This window comes from Trachypithecus francoisi, unplaced genomic scaffold (assembly GCF_009764315.1).
Source record: "Trachypithecus francoisi isolate TF-2019V2 unplaced genomic scaffold, Tfra_2.0 Lachesis_group5, whole genome shotgun sequence".
NCBI classification, from domain to species: domain Eukaryota; kingdom Metazoa; phylum Chordata; class Mammalia; order Primates; family Cercopithecidae; genus Trachypithecus; species Trachypithecus francoisi.
In genome coordinates this window covers 97,716,618-97,736,045 of record NW_022681470.1, presented here as the reverse complement: position 1 = coordinate 97,736,045, position 19,428 = coordinate 97,716,618, and the positions used below count along the sequence as shown (strand labels likewise).

Here is a 19,428-nt window from a genome sequence, read left to right as displayed (position 1 = left end):
CATTGGTGTCGGGGATAATGGACAGATATCCGCAGCCAGTCCCAACCGGAGCAAAGGGAGCATCACGACAGCCACACGCTACCTGGTCCTGAGCGCGCGGAGCTCGAGCGCGGCAGCGGCTTCTTTGGGGGTGGCTAAGTGTGCGTGTGACGCCGCGCGCGCTCTCGTCCCCGGTCCAGCTCTCCGCGGGGGCCTCGCCTTAGGGAAGAGCTGGGGGCAGACCCTTGCCTCTGACAGGGCCGAATCCTTTGCTGTTTTTTTGCAGCCTACCCCTCATGCGACCCAAAATCTTCCAGCCAAATTCTCCTCAGGACAAGATTTTCTGATATGGAACTTCAAGTAACGTACGCTGTAGCTTCATTTTATTTCTCAAAAAATTCCCTCCGCCTCCCCATCCCATAGACTAGGCCTTTAAGAAAGTTCCTCTTACCTCGATCCGGAAATGAGCTCCGAGGGCCTTCCCCAGCCCCAACTAAACTTTACGGGGTCTCCTGGGCCCTGGCTCACCTCGACACCATTAGTTCGCTCGTCTCCTTTAGGAAACCTTTCCAGACTCCCCCCGCGGCGAGACCGCAGCCATCCCCTTACCCGGGAGAGCCCAGGGCCCAGATAAAGGCAGAGGGCGAGGGCGCCCAGAGCGAGCCGACCGACTGCCGCCCTCCCCTGCCCGAGTAAAGTCAGGCAGCGGCTGCGGACACGGCTGTATTGGGAAGCGGAGGCTCCTACACAGTAGGAGAGGCACGTCCCAGACCCGGGAGGCCCGAGGACTCTGGACACAGCGCGCGCGGCCCGCCCGGGGCCCAGTCTGTGCGGGAGCCCCGAGGGGCGAGTTAAGGCAGCTTGGCTGGAAGGGAGCGGGGAGTGGGAGTCCGCCAGCTCCCCCCGAAATGCTGGCTCACTGAGGGGACGGGCTTCTCACCTCCCACTCCTCTCTCGAGGACAGGGGGAAAGACAGTCAATAAATAAACCCGAGGCGAAAAGGGGCCTCGGGAGACTCTTCGAGTCGGGAAGGCTGGAGGTGCGGGGCGAGGGGGCGGTGAGACGTCCTGAAGAGCGTCCAGCTCGCGGCCGAAAGGACTCGGGCGCCCCCCACGCTGGAGGCTGTGGGCTGCTCCCTTTAAAAGTTGAAACGGCCGCCGTTCGGGACGGCCTGGCGGGAGGAGGGCCCGACGAAGGGAGGCTTCGGGGACAACTGGGGCTTCTCGATGTCCACCCTCTTCAGGGCGCGGCCCCGGTAGCCCTCCGGCCGGCCCGGGTACAAGAGGTGCCTCCCGGGACCCCCGGAGTACCTGGAGGGACCTCCCGAGGGGACTCGAGTGAGCAGGGCAGGGGGGGCCCGGTGGCCGGAGAAAGGTAACCTCCGGCCTCCGCCGACGCCCAGCCGGGGAGCGGGGGCGGAGAGCGCGGGCCGGGCGGGGGCAGAGGCGCACCTGCCCTCGGGGGGCACGTCCAGCCTCAGCGGCGGGGCGCACTCGTGGGACCTGGGGCTGGGGCAGCCCAAGAGGGAGGGGGCGGGCTCTGGCGGAAGCATCCGCGAGGTTAAAGGGGCGGGGGGCTCGGCCCCCTTTCTGGGAGGCTGCGGGCCGTGCAGGTAGCGCAGCAGTTCCTCCAGAGTGGTGACTTCCACGGCCTGCCCGGGACAGCCGGGCGGCGGCGGCCTCACCAGCACGCGGGGCGCAGGCCCGCCCGCCGCGTGCCCGCCCCGTGAGCGGCCCGGGCCCTCCTTGGCGTTGTTCCTGTTCTGGTTCCACTCCCAGGGGTCCCCGGCGGCCCGGAGGTGCTTGACCGGCAGCTCCGGCGTGGACTCGGGGGTGGGCAGGCAGGCCAGCTCCGGCGGGGGCACGCCCTCCGGAGGCGGCAGGAAGGTGGTGTAGAGCTGCGGCGTCTGCACCGCGTCCCCGTCCTTGGACGGCGGCGGGGGCTCTGGGCCCCCACCGTGGAGCCGGGCCAAACTGCGGAGGGAGAGAGGGCGCGGGAGCCCCGGAGTCTCGATGTCCTTGCCCCGACGTCGGTGGGCGCGGCGACAAGCACAGGAGACCAGGAAGCCAGAGACTGAGGCGCCCAGGGCAAAAGCTGCGGCCACACTGGCCAGGAGGAGTGGGATGGGGACGGAGCGGGAGGCCGAGGCTGGGGGCAGGTCCCGGCGCACGCCTGCCGACCGAGAGGGAGGAGGGAGGCTCAGCCAAGGGGAGGCGGTGCGGGGCACCTAGGCCCAGAGGCGCCGGCAGTTCCCAGGCCTGACATCATCATCCCTCCCGCTGCTACTCAGCCTCACTCCCACAGCCTTCACCATCCTCAGGATTCACCTCCCCTGACCCCTCAGCATACAGCCCACGCACTACCCCTCACACTCAGGCCAGAGCTCGGGCCTAGGGATTCCCCATCCCACTTCTGGCCTCTGTAGCCATGCCAAGAGCAACTGCCAAAAACTGCTCGTGCAGGAGGACTTGGGGCTGGGATGCCCAGTTCTGGGGAGGGGAGGCTCCAAACAGGCGTTAGTGAGCACCAAACACCAGTCAGTGAGGGGCTTAGAACGCTCCGAGAATCAGCAGCCCCACACTTCACTCCTGTCCCTCCCAAGTAGCCCTCTTACCCCGAGTGTGAGCTCCAAGAGTGGAAGACTGGGGCCGGGGGTGGGCATCACTGGGGGGACTGGGGGTCCCAGGGGAAGGGCCAGGACCCGGAAGCACTGGTGGCAAAGACCAGGTCAGAGCCAGTGAGGCTCCTAATCTCTACCCCTGACACCCTTCCAGGGGTCCTTCCTCCCTCCTGTGGAACGCCAGCCTCTAGTTTCTTCTGGGCCTGGGGGAGGGCTCAATCATGCAGGACATTGATTTATTTGTTCAAAAAGTACCCTATTGTGTGCCAAGTACTGAGCTACATGCTGGGTATCTGGAGGATGCCGACCTTCTTCCCATACTCCCAGGGTATTCAGAATGCTGCTCTGCTGCTACCACAGGACATACACTCAGGTATGTGGGCTGAGCAAGGGAAGGTGAAGTTGGGACAAGAGGACTCACCATAAGCAGAATCCCCAGGGCCAGACTGACTTCCAGTAGCTCCGTCTATGAAGAAGGGAGAGGGTGAAGATGTGGGGAAGGAGAAGCTTCATGAAGAACTGATGGGGTGACTGTGCCACAGAAGGAAAGAAGGACAAAAGCCCAAGCCTGGGATGGTGTCTGTGGCCATTGTGGCCATGTGCAGCTTTGGCGGCAACCACAGCCGCCTCTTCTGTTTACCTTGGCAGTCACCATGCTCCATGGATTCCTGGTTGCCAGCCTGATCCACATCAGTCCTAGGAGGAAAACGAAGTGGCTCTAGAATTCTGCACCTTGTCCCACTCTGGCCCTCAGCTCTTAGTGGTGGGGAATTTTATGCTCGGGAAGCCCAAGGACCTGTCACTTACCTACCAGGTCCCCTGATATCCACACAGCCCCTGGAGCTATGCCATCCACAGTATGGGTCCTGAGAAGCCAAACAGCTCCTAGGGAAAACAGGTGTGTGAGGCTGTATCCCCTTCTACTCCAGTCATTTTCCATTCTGCTGCCTCTTTCCACCCTGGCTTACAGGAGTCTCCCAGCCTCATTCTCTCCAGTCCACCTCAGTCTCTCCACACCCTGGTTGCTGCCCACCTTCAGAATGCTTGAGGTACCTACGCACCCCGCAGCCATCCCCTGTGTTTCCCTGCCACCCCAAAGACCTTCGTTTCTGTGCTCTTGCTGGCCCGGGGAGCTTGCCCACACAGGGCCTGGCCTCAGGCCCCTCTCACCTCTGACAGGCCCCATGCCGGGCACACCGGCTGAGAGGGAGGTAGACAATACAGCCAGAAAAAGCCACAAAGAGCCTGTGACCCTCAGTGTCCAGCTCCAGCCCTATGATCCGTCGTGCTGTTTGGGCTGCCCGCTTCCCACTGCACCTAGGGTGAGGCCAAAAGGAACCAGAGATGGACAGATGAGGCTACCTTTTCCCTGCATGAGTGGAAGAACAGAAAGTGGGGAGGCGCACAAGCAACTGAGCATAACCCATGGAACTGCCCTGCCCTACCACACTGTCCAGTCTTCTCGCCAAGCCTCTCTAACCCAGAGCTCCCACCCTGCAAAAGCCAATGTTTTTGATGTTTCCAACCTATTCCCACATCTGCCGCTGCTACCTCCCATCCCATCCCTGCTCTGCAGGGAGCCTCCCCTCCAAAGGCCTCACCGGGCAGGGCTGTAGGCATCAATCTCTTCCAGGAGGATGGGCTCAGGTCCCCCGGATCGCCCACCTGGGGGCAGCACCTTCAGCACTGTCCCATCGTTGGAGCCAAGGAACATGACTGTGATGTTACTGTGAGGACCAGCCATGCCATCCACAGCTACTTGGGTCAGTAGGGCCCTGGAGGAAAGGGCCTCAGGTCAGGGAACCTGTCTAGTGGAAGCCTGAGCATTTCAAGGAGAGCCCAGCTGTCCTGGTAGCTGTGCCTGTGCCCTTCCCCCAGGCCCCAGGATTCCCTTCTTAGCTCTCCCTTCTACTTTCACAAGTTCTTCCTCTCGCCAATGTGGTTTACCTTATTGGGTCAAAGAAAGAGGAGGGTGGCTGAGAATGGGGGCAGTGGTCAGTGTTTTTCAGCACCATACCTGCTAGTGAGAGTGAGTAGAGGCTGATGGGTGGCAGGTGGTACAGCGGGGTCCAGCAGCGGGTGAGCCTTGATGAAGGTCAGGACATCATCAGGGAGGTCTCGAGAAGAGGAGAACAAGGCAGCTCCCCCTACTCCTGCACAGGATCCTGGCCTGGTGGGTGAATGGGAAGGGGCTACCTTGGGACTGGGAGCTGGAGCTCAGTTAACCTCTGTGCCCCCTACTGCTCCCAAACCTGACTGGAAAGCCTTGCTCCCCCTCCACACAGACACTCACAGCACTGCTCCCCTTCCCTGCCGCAGCTCTTTGGCCCCGCTGCCACCCCGCTATAGCTTCTCACCTTGAGGCCTTAGACATCTCACTCACTCCTCACAATCCCATCTTGGGGGCAGATGCTGCTTGCTTATGCCCCCACAAAAGCCATTTTCCATCCTGGGTACCTGGGTGAGGGGACCCTGTCCTCAGACACAGGAGTCCAGGCCCCATCCAGACTCCTCTGCTCCTTGAACTTGCCCTCAAATCCACGCTCAATCTCATCCAGGTAGAAGGCGCAGACGGCAGAGCCAGGGATGCTGGAGGAGCCAGAAAAGATGCAGGATAGGTGTTGAAAGGAACTGCACAACTTCCCCCAGGAAGAAGTGGTGGCACCCTTCACACCACGTTAGGAGGTAGAGACTGAGGCAGTGAGGCAGCCACTGGGTGCCACACTAGGAGAAAAAATGGTGGGCGACACAGCAAAGTGGCTTTGCTCCGAGGTTCCCTTAACTGCCCCCATCAGTAGGCTGTGAAAGGGGAGTTTGGAGGCTGGTGAGGCAGGGGACAGATTGGGTCACACTAGTCAGCCTAGTACCAACCTATTGGTCTGGGTGGTGAAGACCCCAAAGAGAGCAGAGCGGCCATGCAGGTTCACAGGCCCAGTCAAGGCCTGTAAAACGTCAAAATAGAAAGTAGAGTCCCCAGGGACAGAGCAGTTGAGCCGCAGCTTCAGGAAGGATGTCCAGTGGCGGTCCAAGGCCCGAGGCGAGCCACCCATGTCACGTTTACATACTCGGGCTACGCGGGAGAACTGCACCTAGGGGAGGAGAGTGGAGTAGACAATGGTGAGACAGACCCACAGGGCCAGCTGCGTGCAAGGAGTGTAGTGAGTTAAGAGCACCAAGGGGCCGGGCGTGGTGGCTCACGCCTGTAATCCCAACACTTTGGGAGACTGAGGTGGGTGGATCACGAGGTCAGGAGATCGAGACCATCCTGGCTAACACAGTGAAACCCCATCTCTACTCAAAATACAAAAAAATTAGCCGGGCATGGTGGCGGGCACCTGTAGTCCCAGCTACTCGGGAGACTGAGGCAGGAGAATGGCGTGAACCCAGGAGGCGGAGCTTGCAGTAAGCCCAGATCATGCCACTGCACTCCAGCCTGGGTGACAGAGCAGGACTCTGTCTCAAAAAAAAAAAAAGCACCAAGGGAGCAATGTGAGGGGCACAGTGAATGAAGGGTGTGGCATGGTAGGACAATTTGGGTCAAGGGTGAGGGATAAGCAGGATGTGGGGGCAGACGGCTCAGGGCTATTCCAAGTTGAGGGGTGAGAGTCCAGAGAATTGCTTTGTGGAGATTATGGTCAGGAGCTCTCTTCCCACTCAGACTGGCTTCTCAGGATCCAGTAGAACCCTCCAGCTACCCACCCTGATGCCCACCTCCTTACCCTCCCCAGCCGAGCATCCTCCACAGAGACCTCGCGGAAGAAGAAGTAGACATGGTCTCCATGCTCCAAGGCATGGACAAAGTGTGGCTCTAAGATGGGGAATGACAGGAAAGGGTATAGAAGAGTATCTGTACCTGCTCAGAAGCTCCTGGCCCCACATCACTCTCCCCATTGCATACGTACACATTACCACACCATCTGCCTGCTCCCCACCACAGTCCTCCCCGCCAGGAACAGTCTCCTTTCCCCAGGCCCGCCCTGACCTCGGAGCCACTTGGAGTCGTACTTGGCGGAGCGGAGTGGGGGCTGGGGCCCAAGGCTTCTGTAAACTACAGCATCACTGGCCTGGAAATCCGCAGCTGTGGCTGAGTATAGGCTGCCCTCTGGAGGGATGGATGGAGTGGGGTCAGGGGAGGGCTTAGGGATCTGTATCCTGCCTCTTCTAGGGCCTCCCGCACCCCTACCTAGGCCTGGCCCTGGCCCCTACCTCAACCCTCCACTCAGGGGAATGGGGAAAAGACCCACTGGGAGAGGAGCTAAGGCAGGAGTTCCCTCCAGCCACATGCTTTCTTCTCACATGCCCGGCTGCCCACCTGCAAAGACGGCCACGTTGGACTGGGTGGCATCAAAGGGGCATCGAGCCTGCCCACTCAGTTCCTCACCCTCCTGCTGCAGCGAAGTTATCTGGGGACAGAGGGAGCAGATGCCTAGAATCTTCAGGGTCTTGGAGTCTGGCTCCACAGCCTATTCCCTCCTGTCCTGTTGCCTCCTCCCCAGCCCCTCTGGACCCTTGAATTCTGGGCACTCCCATTCCCCTACCCCAGTTCCTGGTCCTTTCCCATCAAACCAATTGCCCATCTTGGGGTTCCCCCAACTCCCATCCTAACCCCCACCCTGTCTGTTGTACCCCATAGCTGCGGCACACAGGACTGAATGAGTTCGTTCCACAGGCAAGGAGCGTCTGGGAGTCCCAGGGAACAAGAACACGAATATAGTTGTAGCACTCGTCCTAGAGAACCCAAAATTCTAGGTCAGTGACAGAGGGTCCTGGGACTGAGACCAGGAGGTAATAGAAAGGTGGGCTTACAGGGCGGGCGTGGTGGCTCACGCCTGTAATCCTAGCACTTTGGGAGGCCAAGGTGGGCAGATTGCCTGAGCTTAGGAGTTCAAGACCAGCCTGGGCAACACGGTGAAACCCCGTTTCTACTAAAATACAAAAAATTAGCCAGGCGTGGCAATGTGCGCCTGTAATCCCAGCTACTTGGGAGGCTGAGGCAGGAGAATCACTTGAACCACAGAGGCGGAGGTTGCAGTGAGACAAGATCCTGCCATTGCACTCCAGCCTGGGCGGCAGACTGAGACTCCGTCTCAAAAAAAAAAAAAAGAAAGAAAGGTGGGCTACTCCTCTTGAGCACAACAGAGCAATGTGAGATAAAGTCCCAAGTAAGCTGTTTGCTGGCCCTCTGGCCTTAGGCAAATCCTTTGGCCTCTCTGAGCCTCACTTTTCTTTTCTGTGAGGCATGAAAGATAAACTGAAAATCGGGAATTCTCTTTCCTTCCTATTTTCCCCTGTGGCCTGGTATAGAAAAAGTGTGAAGGAAATTTGGCATAGTAGAGGACCAGTTGGACAGGGACTAGGGGCAGAGTAATCCTCTCCTTCCCTCCACATTCTTGTCTCACTCCTTACCGTCAGCTTTCCCCGTACAGCACAGTTCTCCACATCTTGGCTTCTCCATGTTAGATACTAAAGGGAGACGTTGAAGAGGGAAAATCATGGGGCAACTGGGTTCCCTCCTGACATTATGGCTCCTTTTGGATTCTTCTTCCCACCCACCTGACCCCCATTAGACCTTTCCCAGCCTCATCTCCATGTCTGCACCTCTTCCCACACAGCCCCTCACCTTATTGGGCACCAGCCCTTCCCCTTCTTCTTGGGCTTGAAGATCGAAGGAGAAAACGTGATCCCTGAAGGGGTAGGTAAGTAGGGATCAAAGCCTAGTCAAGGCACCCCAGCTGAGCTCCTTAGCCCCCACCTTACCCACAGTCAGCTGTTCAGGGACAAACAGTGCAGACCTTCTGCCCCTCCCCTCCCCACTTCCTCCATGCCTTGGCATTTGTGCTCTGGGTCCAAGCATGTCCACGCCCCGTGGCTTGTGCACCTGCATGTGTCCCCTGCAAGATGCTGCAGTGGCCATGCAGGTCCCATGTCTGCCCAGGAGCATGCATGTCTGCCCCACAACTGTGCCACGGCCAGTTTACCGGGCAGCCACTAGCAAGGTCCGGTTCAAGGTCAGGAATCTCTGAAAGTCCAGCCCAAGTTCTGCAGCCACAGCATCATCCTCCAGGCCCCGAAACCAGGATAATGGGGAAAAACCTAGAGGACACAGAGAGGTAGGGTGCTGAGGGCCAGCCAGGATACCACAAATTCCCCAACACCCTCTCCAACCAGATGAAACCCAGCAGCGGACACAGTGGATGTGTGAGGTTAGAGTGCCCAAAAGCTATTCTTAATACCAATAACACTGAGTACTTAATCTCTGCCAAATACAGTGTTAGCACTTCACATGCATTGTCTCATTTAACACATGGTCTATGAGGTAGCTTTGGCCCCATTTTACAGATGAGGAGCCTGAGGCTAAAAGTCATTTAGGAATTTGCTCATTTAGCTCGGAAGTGGCAGATATCAGGATTCAGATCCAGGTCTGTCTGCCTCCAGAGTTGAGCCTAGTCCCTTCTTGGAACTGCCTTACGGCTAGCAATTTCCTTTCACTCCCACTTTGTGCACTGTCCCACTGGAGCATTTATTCATTCCGTTTTCCCAGCCCTCTGCACCCTCCCCTCAAGGCTCTTCACAGGCCACCTCTGCCCTCCAAGGTTTCTGCCTCCTCTGACCACCTCACCTCCAGCATCCATCTCGCCTGATCATGGTGGAAATCACAGTCATCAGTGGTCAAAGGATAGCCAGAGTTCAGGGATAAATGATTTAACATTTACAATGTGCTTGGCCGGGCGCGGTGGCTCACACCTGTAATCCCAGCATTTTGGGAGGTCAAGGCGGGTGGATCACAAGGTCAGGAGATCGAGACCATCCTGGCTAACACGGTAAAACCCCGTCTCTACTAAAAGTACAAAAAATAGCCGGGCATGGTGGCGGGTGCCTATAGTCCTAGCTACTCGGCAGGCTGAGGGAGGAGAATGGCATGAACCCAGGAGGCGGAGCTTGCAGGGAGCCGAGATCGCACCACTGCACTCCAGCCTGGGCAACAGTGCAAGACTCCGTCTCAAAAAAAAAAAAAAAAAATTTATAATGTGCTTGGAGTTGCTTCTAGCACATAGGAGTGTTTGCTATTCTTTTTTTTTTTTTTTTTTTTTTTTTTTTGAGACGGAGTCTTGCTCTGTCACCCAGGCTGGAGTGCAGTGGCCGGATCTCAGCTCACTGCAAGCTCCGCCTCCCGGATTCATGCCATTCTCCTGCCTCAGCCTCCCGAGTAGCTGGGACTACAGGCGCCCGCCACCTCGCCCGGCTAGTTTTTTGTATTTTTTAGTAGAGACGGGGTTTCACCATGTTAGCCAGGATGGTCTCGATCTCCTGACCTCGTGATCCGCCCGTCTCGGCCTCCCAAAGTGCTGGGATTACAGGCTTGAGCCACCGCGCCCGGCCTTGCTATTCTTATATATCCCTCAACAATTACTCCCAGTAACCCAACTGCAATTCCTCCGTCCTTAAAATTACTCTAAATCCTACAAATATAACAGGAACTGCAAATAGATAAAGGTTCTTCTCAGAAAAAGTGGGTTTATGCTTTCTATCATGGTGGGCTTATTGGTGGTACCAGTGGTAGACAGGTGGGTAAGAGGTGCTGGGAACCACTGAACTAGTATTAGGCCTTCTCTATGTAGCTAAGAATAACAGCAAACACATATAAAGCATTTATTTGTGCCATACCGTGTTCTCAGCACTTTACATGTATAACCTCATTTAATCCCTAAATAATTCCATGAGGTAGAAGACTGTTTTGTTTTTTGTTTTTTGAGATGGAGCTTCACTCTCGTTGCCCAAACTGGAGTGCCATGGTGCAATCTCGGCTCACTGCAACCTCCACCTCCTGGGTTCAAGCTATTCTCCCACCTTAGCCTCCCGAGTAGCTGGGGTTACAGGCGCACGCTACCAAGCCCGGCTAATTTTTTGTATTTTTAGTAGAAACGGGGTTCCACCATGTTAGTCAGCCAGGTCTCCGACTCCTGACCTCAGGTGATCCACCCGTCTTGGCCTCCCAAAGTGCTGGGATTACAGGCGTGAGCCACCGTGCCTGGCGACTTTTTTTTTTTTTTATCTGCCTTTTTTTTTTTTTTTTAAAGAGATGGGGTGGGGGTTAGGGGGTGGGAGGACTCTGGTTGTGTTGCTCAGGCTGGACTGCAGTGGCTAATCACAGGCACCATCACAGAGCACTACATCCTGGGCTTAAGTGATCTTCCTGCCTCAGCCTCCTGAGTACCCACCACTGGCTCAGAATGCTATTATATTCATTTTACAGCTGAGGAGACTGAGACAAAGAAAGGTTAAGTAACTTAATCAAGGTCATACAGCTAGTGAGCAGCTTAGCAGGGATTCAGACCTGCTAAGGTTTGGTCTAGCTGAGAGTCCACGCTCTTAACGTCCACACGATGCTGCCTGTAAGTGAAGAAACCAGGCCCAGGAATGAGAAGCAGCTGGCAGGAGGTGTCAGCTCACTCTACCTGTTTGCTTCCTTTTGCTGGTCTGGCTGTCAGCTTCCTTGAGGCTGGGAGCCTGCTTGCATCTTGCCTCCCACACAGGGGGGGTCTCAGTCTCTAACTGTTCACAGAGATGGGGCAAGGTAGGTACTGGGCACTCACCTTGAAGGTCAGAGATCAACAGAGGGAGGGGGTCCTGGGGAAAGGCAGCCTGAGTATGGGGAAGTGAGAGCAGCAGCAGCAGCAGCAGCAAGGGCATGAAGTGGGGGGCACGGGGCATCCTGTGTGGGGCAGCTCAGGCCCCAGGGGGTGCCCCCTCACCCATATGCCGGCCCTGAAAGGGGAGACAGGGAAAAGTGGGGGAGGAGCCAAGTTCCCTCTCCCCTGACACAAGCCAGCAGGCTCCTCTGCTGGTCTATCCCCAGAAGACCCTGTGGGGTGGGGGAAAAGAACCCTCTCTCCAGCACTGCCCCAGTCCCAGCCAGCTGTCATTGTCACTCAAGGTCCTTCCCTCTCCAACTGGCCCAAACTGGCTGCTGTGAGGCCTGCATGCATGACCCCAGGTAAGGACAGGACACACCCGCCCCTGCCCCTCAGCCTTCTCACTCAGCTTTTCCTCTTCTCTCCTGACTGGGTCTGGGACATTCAGTAGGTGACACCTCCTGGCCCCCCTCTTGCTAACCCCTTCTCAGCTATAATTAGAGACTGAAGCCTTAAAATTATAAATAGTGACTCCTTGGCACTGGGAGGAGGAAGAGAGCACCATGTCTGACTCCCCCTCCCTCCCAGACACCCCACGGCACTCTGGGAGCAATGCAGGCACTGCGCCTAGGCGGGGGCAGCTGTGTGGCTGCCACTGTCCTTTCGAGAGTTGAGGAAGATAAGAGTTGGGGGAAGCAGCCTAGAGGTCACTGTCCTGGTCTAAGCTCAAGCTCCGGGGGCCCTTTTCACTGCTAGGGAAGAAACTGAGTAGGGAGGAGAGTTGGTGGGGGGGACCGTCTTCACCAAAAATGAATGTGCATCAAAGCCAGATCAGAGGCTAAATTTAGCTCTGGCTGCAGCTGTCTGCCCGACCACTGTGCCACCCCCTCCAGGCTCTCTAGCCCCCTGCTCCTTCCCTGGCTTCTAAGAACCAGTGCATGTACTTGAGTGGGGAAAAGCAGACCCACCCCCTGTGAGAAACCAGGGGTACAAGGGACTAGTGAAGCAAAATGGCTAAACGTGCTCCTCTTTCCCTTCCTTCCCTCATCCGCTGCCTCTGAAATTAAAATATAAATAATTCAGTGATAGGCAGGTAATTGTAGCCCAAAGTCCAGGAAAAGATGGATATGGTGGAAGAGATGGTGAGACAGGTCTTCCACCCATCAGCCTCCCTCAGCCAAATGACCCTGTCTGGGGCCCACAGTAGGAGGTACATACCAGCTTCCTGCTTTCCCCTAAAATTGAAGTGAGGGGCTTGGTTGGCTCCAAAAATCAGGTCAAGAAGGGTGAGAATCCTCTCTTTTGTGAACAGATAACTTTCCTTTACCAATCCTTAGTTGCCCATCCCACCGTGTCCCCTAAAACAGACCCTAAGCTTCCATGCCAAGCCCCCTTCCATCTCCCCAGTAATTCTACACTTGGAGCCAGGACCCAAGTGTCCCCCCACCCCCAATCCAGCATCACTGGTGGGGAGGCTGACGTCAGGTGGGGTCCCAAGAGAGCTGGAGGAGGAAAGAGAGTAGGAACACCTAATGATGACCCCCCCCTTCCCCAGGGGCAGAGTAGCAGCTAGCTAACGACCCTCTGGTGTTGAAAGGCTGGGCCTTCCTCCCTCCCCTGACAGGTTTCCGGATACTGTTGTTCCCAGGGGAAGAGAAAGGAAGAGAAAGGGACATAGCTTGTCTCTGTCCTCCCCAACCTGCTCTTCCCACCACCCCCCTGCCTCCAAGTTGCCCTGAGCAACTGGTATCTTCACCCTGGAAACAACTTTGGTCTCTGGCAAGTGGGGAGGAGAGCCAGCCCCTCTTCTTGCTCCCTGCTCATGCCTGCTTCCACCCTGTGCCCTCAGGAGTTGCTGCCCTTTCCTTACCTGGGGTGGTGACTCCTTTGGGGGCTTGAGTGGGATAGGAAACCTCTGACCTGATGGAAGACAGGACAAAGGAGGGAAGAGACTGTGTTACACTCCCCTTACCACATCCCTTACAAGTAAATGTAAAAATTCAAGAAAAGTCTGCTGAGGCTTGGGTAGGGGAGATGCTGCCTTGAAAATGGGAGGAAGCTGATGACACTTCTTAATAGTTTGGTTACAAAGGTGCTGGTAGCTTCATGCCCAGAGATGTAGGGGAAGGGGATGGCCCCTTTCTAGAAACTCCTAGAACTACCTTGGCAAAGGGGGTCACTGGGAGAGTTTGTGGGGCATGGCGACCACTCCCATGTTAAAGCCCTCAGAATCCAACAGCCTTCTTAGCAAAAGCGCCTTAGCTAGGGACAATAGAGGCTAATTTGCATCTCATTTACATGCTCTTCATTTCCAGGCAAAATGATCTGATAGCAAGCACCCTCGGCCCTTTCCTTCCTCCCTGAGAGAGCAGGCTGTGCCTCCCTTCCACCCACTCTATACACACACACACACACACACACACACTCACACCCCACTTTAGGCTGGATTAGTCCAGCCTCTAAAAACGCTTGGCTGGCCTTTGCCTTGGTCCTCTAGACTCAACTATGATACATCTTTAAGAGGGCTTCTTGTAGCTGTTTTTGGGGAGCAGCATCTGGTCGGCTCCTCAACTCCTGGCCTGCAGAAAAGATCACTCTGCCCTGGAAGAATCCGAGCTGCTTCACACCCCCCATCTGAAGCACATGGGAGAGACCTGGCTGACTCCCCTTTCCAGATCCTCCCCTTGCTGGGAAGAGGAAACAGCCCTTCTCTCTCCTGGCCCCGAAGCCACCTCTGGGGAGTGATTGGGGTCATAGCCAGAGTCTACCAGAGCTGTGGAAGGGATGGAGAAGGGGAGACTGGGCTGGGGACAATAGCAGGAAGCCTTTGGGCTGGTCGCCCGCCCCAGTCCACCTTCCTCAGAGGGAGCAGGGTCGCGCCAAGGAGCCTGTGGAACCAGAGCCTTCCTTTCTCCAAGCCATTTCCCCCACTCTTAGCCCTTAGCCCCACACTCAGCACCTACCCTCCTTCCCACCCAACCCCCAACCAGGACAATCCAGGTGTCTAGAGCCTCCAAAGAGGTGGGCCTAGGGCCAGGGGCTCGACGTGTCTCCCCCTCACTGGATCCGGGGCTCCGAGGAGGGGCCGGTAGCAGAGTCTGGGCCGGGACCGGGTCCCAGAGCCACGTTAGCGGGAGGAGGGGCTGGAGGGGCCTGCAGGCGCAGACGGAGAGGGGATGGGAGCGGGGGTTGGGGAGCGGAGGCGGGTCTCCCAGGCCAGGGAAACAGGGCCAGAGGCTGAGAACCGACGAGGGCGGGCCTGAGGCCGGCGCTGAGTGGGGTCCGTGGGCTTAGGAGGCAGTTGCCAGCTCAGATATCCTCCTTGGGAGACCTCAGTCTAACAAAGCCCCCGGCCGAGCGGGCTGAAGGAAGGAGATAGGCGCTGGGACCGAGGTTGCTCGGGGACCCCATTCGCCGCCTCTTTGCACGAGCCAACCCTTCAGAGGGTGCTCAGATTCCGGCTTGCACAAGGACAGAGGAGCACCCGTGACACAAAGTCCAGAACGATGCGTCCCTCTTCCCATCCCTTCAGGGACGTCAGGAGGGTCTAGTTCTCCGCGGGTCTCGGATCTCTAGTTTCCCTGCCGGGAAAGCAAGGGGCCAGGTTTTCCACCCTCTCTACGGTGCGCGCCTCAAATAATCCCTTTTCGCGCTTCCCAATCCAGCTGTATGCGACTTGAAGAAAGCCCAGTTGAATGAGGTGCCCAGACTCTGCTCCCACCAGTACAGTTACGGGACTCGGCTACCGTGCCTCCTTCTTCCCTGCACCCCAATTTCGTTGACCCTCTCCGTCAGCCAGGCACACTGGGCGCCGACACCCTCCCTGGTCCCCTGGCGCTTCAGAAGCTTGGCCCCGGCCGACCGCGCCCTCCTGCTCCCTCCCCGCCTCTCCGCAGCCCCTTCCCTGCCCCGGGTACTTGCTCCAGGATTCGGGTCAGCGTGATGGAGATCGCCGCGGACGGCCAGCGGCCACGCGCTGCGCTGAGTTCGCAGTCCGTGGTTGCACTCAGGCGAGATGCGATGAGGGTCCGAATTGGATGGCGCTCGAATTTGGGGTCCAGGGCGCTGTGGGGAGAGCCCTGGGTCCGAGTCCAGCCGCGGATCCGCGGAAGAAAACAATGCGACCGCCCGGGGCTCTGGGCTCGGCCCCAGTGGCCCCGCCCGCCTCCCAGCCGGGCCCACCTCCTGCCCGCCTTTGGGTCGCCGCGACTAATCCTGCCCTTGGAGGGCGGCTAGACACCGCCTTCTCGTCACCTCTCCGCCAATAGTGCCGCCCGGGGAGGGGCGCCAGGAGCACCGTCCACCAAGAGGGCCAGGCCGGGAGGCTGAACTGGAGACCAGAGACAGACGCGAGATGGAGAGACCCACGGACAGTCACTGACGCCGGGCAGAGGAAGAAATACATACAGAAGCAGAGATCGGCTAGCACAGGAGAAGCTCTGGGGAGAAATTTCACAAGAGAGGAAGAGGAGCTGGGAGAAGAAAGAGACAGGAAACCTTGGAGCCTTGGTGGGGCTGGGCTGGGTTGTCAGAGCCTGCGCGATCCGTCCTCCCTTCCCCTCCTATACGGTTAGGGCGACCCTGCTTCCGAGGGAGCCTCCTGCATCTCCCTGACTCTGCCCCCAACTCTCCGTTGCTCCTCTCAATGCTTTTTCCCTCTGTCTCCTTATTTCTCCCCGTAGGCCTCCTCTGGTTCGTCCTGACCCCGATAAGGAGGCCTAGCAAGCGCGTGGGGGCTGGAGGCCTGGGAAAGGAAAGGAAGGTATCAGCAGGAGGTTTCCCTTGTTTCCATGATCTCCTCCCCTCCCACCTCTACAAAGCAGCATGAGTTTGGGCCACTATGGCAAGAACTAGCTAGCAGTCAGGCTGTTGGGTAATGGAAGAGGGCAGGTGAGAGAGGCTGAAGGCAAAACAGATGTGGAAATCAAGACTAATTGACTCAGAGAAAGACACAGAGTAGCAAATCTAAGACCTGAGAAAGCCTTACTGAGAAAGCAAATCTAAGACCCACACAGCCTTACTGCCCCCAGATATATGTCCCACCTTTCTCAGAGGACCCTGACATCCCTCCAAACAGCAGAACTGCCCCTTCTCCCTCCCCACCCTTCATAAAGCCCCTGGGAATGTCAGTGAGGAGGAAGAATAAAGCTACTACAGACAGGATTGCTTGGTACCTTGCTTGGTATTGCCTGGTAGGATTCTTCTCTATGTGGGGCTGGGACAAAAGACATTCTCAAAATTCTCCAGGAAAGTGGGTGGCCTGGGAGACACTGGCATTCTCAGATAGTTTTATCTGACTGAACACTTCTACCCACATCTTGGACTCTGGACTAGAGGAAAGGAGGGGAAAAGGGTTTGCCACTTTTAGGCCAGCCTTAACTGGACTGTGATCAGGGAGGGGAGCATCGACAACTAGGCTAAGCCCCACAATGAGTACACAAGAGACCTAAAAAGAGACCTAAACATACACACACATGTGCACACACATATATACACACACACAGAGAGAGAAAGAGAAGACAGAGACAGAGACAGAGATTTAAAGCCAGGTGAAACAGTAGGATGAACAGTAACTCAGTAAAGTCAGATCTAAAACAATAGAAGAAGATAAACCGGGACAATATCTACACAGGATTAACTGTGGAGAGATCGTGGGCCCAAGGCAATTCAGCAAACTGTCAGACAGTTGGGGTTGTTTTAAAGGCTGGAAAGAAATTTTGAGAGAAAGACATCTCAAAATATAGAGGCACTGAGAGGTTAAAAGAAATCTCCCCAGCTCCTAGCACAGGGTTTAGGTACTCAGATACATGCTTATTGAATAGATTAGTGGGTGGGGATTAGGGTGTAATTCATTTAAAGTTTTGGGACCCAGCTCAAATCTCAGTTCAGTAAGTATTAAACACTTACTTGAGACACAATCTACTGCACAATCCACTGCACAATCTACTGGGTTGTGGTCCCAGACTTTAAGAAAATGATAATATATTTGAATTAAAATAAGATTTACATGTACTAAACTATTAAAAAGCAACACCAAGTCTCAAAAGAAAAGCTACATTGAACATAAATTTCCAAATGTGCAAAGAAGACAATAAATTTTCTCCAAAGATTGCAAAGAAAGACGTTGGATACATTTTATCATGGAGGACAGGAAAACTTTGGTGGGAGTTGGCTTGGTGCAAAAGAAGAAAATGTTACCGAGGGACACAGCTTCAGCAAAAGCTTTTACTTGATGAACAAGGAGCCTGCAGCATGGATAACAAAAAGGTCCTGTGAGGCTGGTATGTGGGAAAGGCACTAGTTAGGAGCAAGGAGAGGGAAAAGGGGAAGACAAATTACAGAAGGCCTGGAATGCCTCAGTGAACTGGTTAAAATCATCTGACAGGAGTAGGACGTCATTTTGAATTCTTGAAAAAGGGTGCCACTTGTCTTTTTCTTTTCTTTTTTTTTTTTTTAAGCAAGAAGACAGAGACCTACTAGCAAGAAAATAGGTCTAGGCCGGGCGCGGTGGCTCAAGCCTGTAATCCCAGCACTTTGGGAGGCCGAGACGGGCGGATCACGAGGTCAGGAGATCGAGACCATCCTGACTAACACAGTGAAACCCCGTCTCTACTAAAAAATACAAAAAAAACTAGCCGGGCGAGGTGGCGGGCGCCTGTAGTCCCAGCTACTCGGGAGGCTGAGGCAGGAGAATGGCGTGAACCCGGGAGGCGGAGCTTGCAGTGAGCTGAGATCCGGCCACTGCACTCCAGCCTGGGCGACAGAGCGAGACTCCGTCTCAAAAAAAAAAAAAAAAAAAAAAAAAAAAGAAAATAGGTCTAAAGCTGAGGGGAGAGGGACAATCAGACAAAGGTGATGGGAACAGGTTTAGAAAGAAATAAATGAATCTGAGAGCTATTTCGAGGGACAAATCAAAATGACTCTCTTGGCTGGGCGAGGTGGCTCACCCCTGTAATCCCAGCACTTTGGGAGGCCAAGGTAGGCAGGTCACCTGAGGTCAGGAGTTTTGAGACCAGCCTGGTCAACATGGAGAAACTCCAGCTCTGCTAAAAATACAAAAAAATTAGCTGGGCATGGTGATGGGCATCTGCAATCCCAGCTACTCAGGAGGCTGAGGCAGGGGAATTGCTCGAACCCGGGAGACGGGAGATTGCAGTGAGCCGAGATGGTGCCACTGCACTCCAGCCTGGGTGGCACAGAGAGAAACTCTGTTAAAACAAAACAAAACAAAACCCTCTCTTCCTACTCCCTTAGTGTTTTGAAGAAAATCACACAGTCCTGGCCGGGTGCAGTGACTCACGCCTGTAATCCTAGCACTTTAGGAGACCGAGGCGGGTGGATTGCCTGAGCTCAGGAGTTTGAGACCAGCCTGGGCAACGACGGTGAAACCCTGTCTCTACTAAAATACAAAAAATTAGCCAGGCATGGCGGCATGCGCCTGTAGTCCCACCTACTTGGGAGGCTGAGGCAGGAGAATCGCTTGAACCCAGGAGGCCGAGGTTGCAGTAAGCCGAGATTGCACCACTGCACTCCAACCTGGGCAACAGAGTGAGACTCTGTCTCAAAAAAAGAAAATCACATGTCCCACAGATTGGATTGGAAAAGCACTCTCTTCTAGTCCCCAGGGAGCTATTTCAAACTTCCTCCTTTTTTTGCAAGTTCCTTTCCTTACCATTTCCTTGTTCATCTCAGGAAAACCCTTTTCCATCTTCAGAGAAAATAGAGATAATAAAGTGAGGATTCCACCAACTTTTTGCTCCCTACAGGTATACTTAGCTGCATCATCATGCCTCTCTCATCCTAGCGAATGCCATCTGTATCTCCTGTTGAAGGTTCACCTATGACTTTACTAGAAGTTCTATGCAGTCCCTGGTTCTCTATCTTGCTCAACACTGTATCCTTTCCTTGTAGCATAGTGCCTGCACACAGAAGGTATTAACTTTAAAAAAAAAAAAAAAAAAAAAAAAGAGGCAGGGTCTCATTGTGTTGCCCAGGCTGGTCTTGAACTCCTAGGCTCAAGGGATCCTCCCGTCTCAGCCTCCCAAACTGCTAGGATTACCGACGTCAGCCACCATCCTTAACCTGTCCTTTTCTACTGATATTTTCCCCTTAGCATATACACATGCTCAAGTAATTCCCATGATTAAAAGGAAAACGTTCCAAACTTTCTCTTGATCCTTGTCTGCACTCAGTCAT

General features: G+C 55.5%; 1 protein-coding gene across 5 annotated transcripts; it reads right to left on the bottom strand.

Moving 5' to 3' along the window:
* Window positions 1–341: 341 nt before the first annotated feature.
* SEMA6C (semaphorin 6C) lies at window positions 342–15,775 on the bottom strand. Of its 5 annotated transcripts, none has more exons than XM_033197093.1 (20): window positions 15,150–15,773; window positions 13,103–13,152; window positions 11,194–11,365; window positions 8,578–8,692; window positions 8,220–8,283; window positions 8,006–8,062; window positions 7,226–7,327; window positions 6,912–7,002; window positions 6,582–6,701; window positions 6,319–6,407; window positions 5,471–5,688; window positions 5,057–5,188; window positions 4,617–4,769; window positions 4,201–4,374; window positions 3,770–3,916; window positions 3,407–3,484; window positions 3,240–3,295; window positions 3,021–3,065; window positions 2,594–2,689; window positions 342–2,151 (listed from the first exon to the last, which is right to left on the bottom strand). In XM_033197093.1, exons 3-20 carry the CDS (start codon window positions 11,309–11,311, stop codon window positions 1,118–1,120), a joined length of 2,889 nt encoding a protein of 962 aa, XP_033052984.1. In that variant the 5' UTR covers window positions 11,312–11,365; window positions 13,103–13,152; window positions 15,150–15,773; the 3' UTR covers window positions 342–1,117. The 5 variants fall into 5 exon arrangements, with proteins under 5 accessions (XP_033052984.1, XP_033052983.1, XP_033052986.1 ...); XM_033197092.1 differs by having other exon boundaries at window positions 15,154–15,773; XM_033197095.1 differs by lacking the exon at window positions 6,582–6,701 and having other exon boundaries at window positions 15,154–15,775.
* Between the last annotated feature and the right edge of the window lie 3,653 nt (window positions 15,776–19,428).

Excerpts from the sequence above, each read along its gene's own strand:
- SEMA6C (XM_033197093.1), bottom strand. The coding sequence starts at position 11,311 with ATGCCCCGTGCCCCCCACTTCATGCCCTTGCTGCTGCTGCTGCTGCTG. Across the intron at positions 2,690-3,020 it reads CCCTGGGGATTCTGCTTATG|TGCTTCCGGGTCCTGGCCCT; the intron begins GTGAGTCCTCTT and ends CTTTGCCACCAG. Across the intron at positions 2,152-2,593 it reads TCTTGGAGCTCACACTCGGG|GCGTGCGCCGGGACCTGCCC; the intron begins GTAAGAGGGCTA and ends CTCGGTCGGCAG.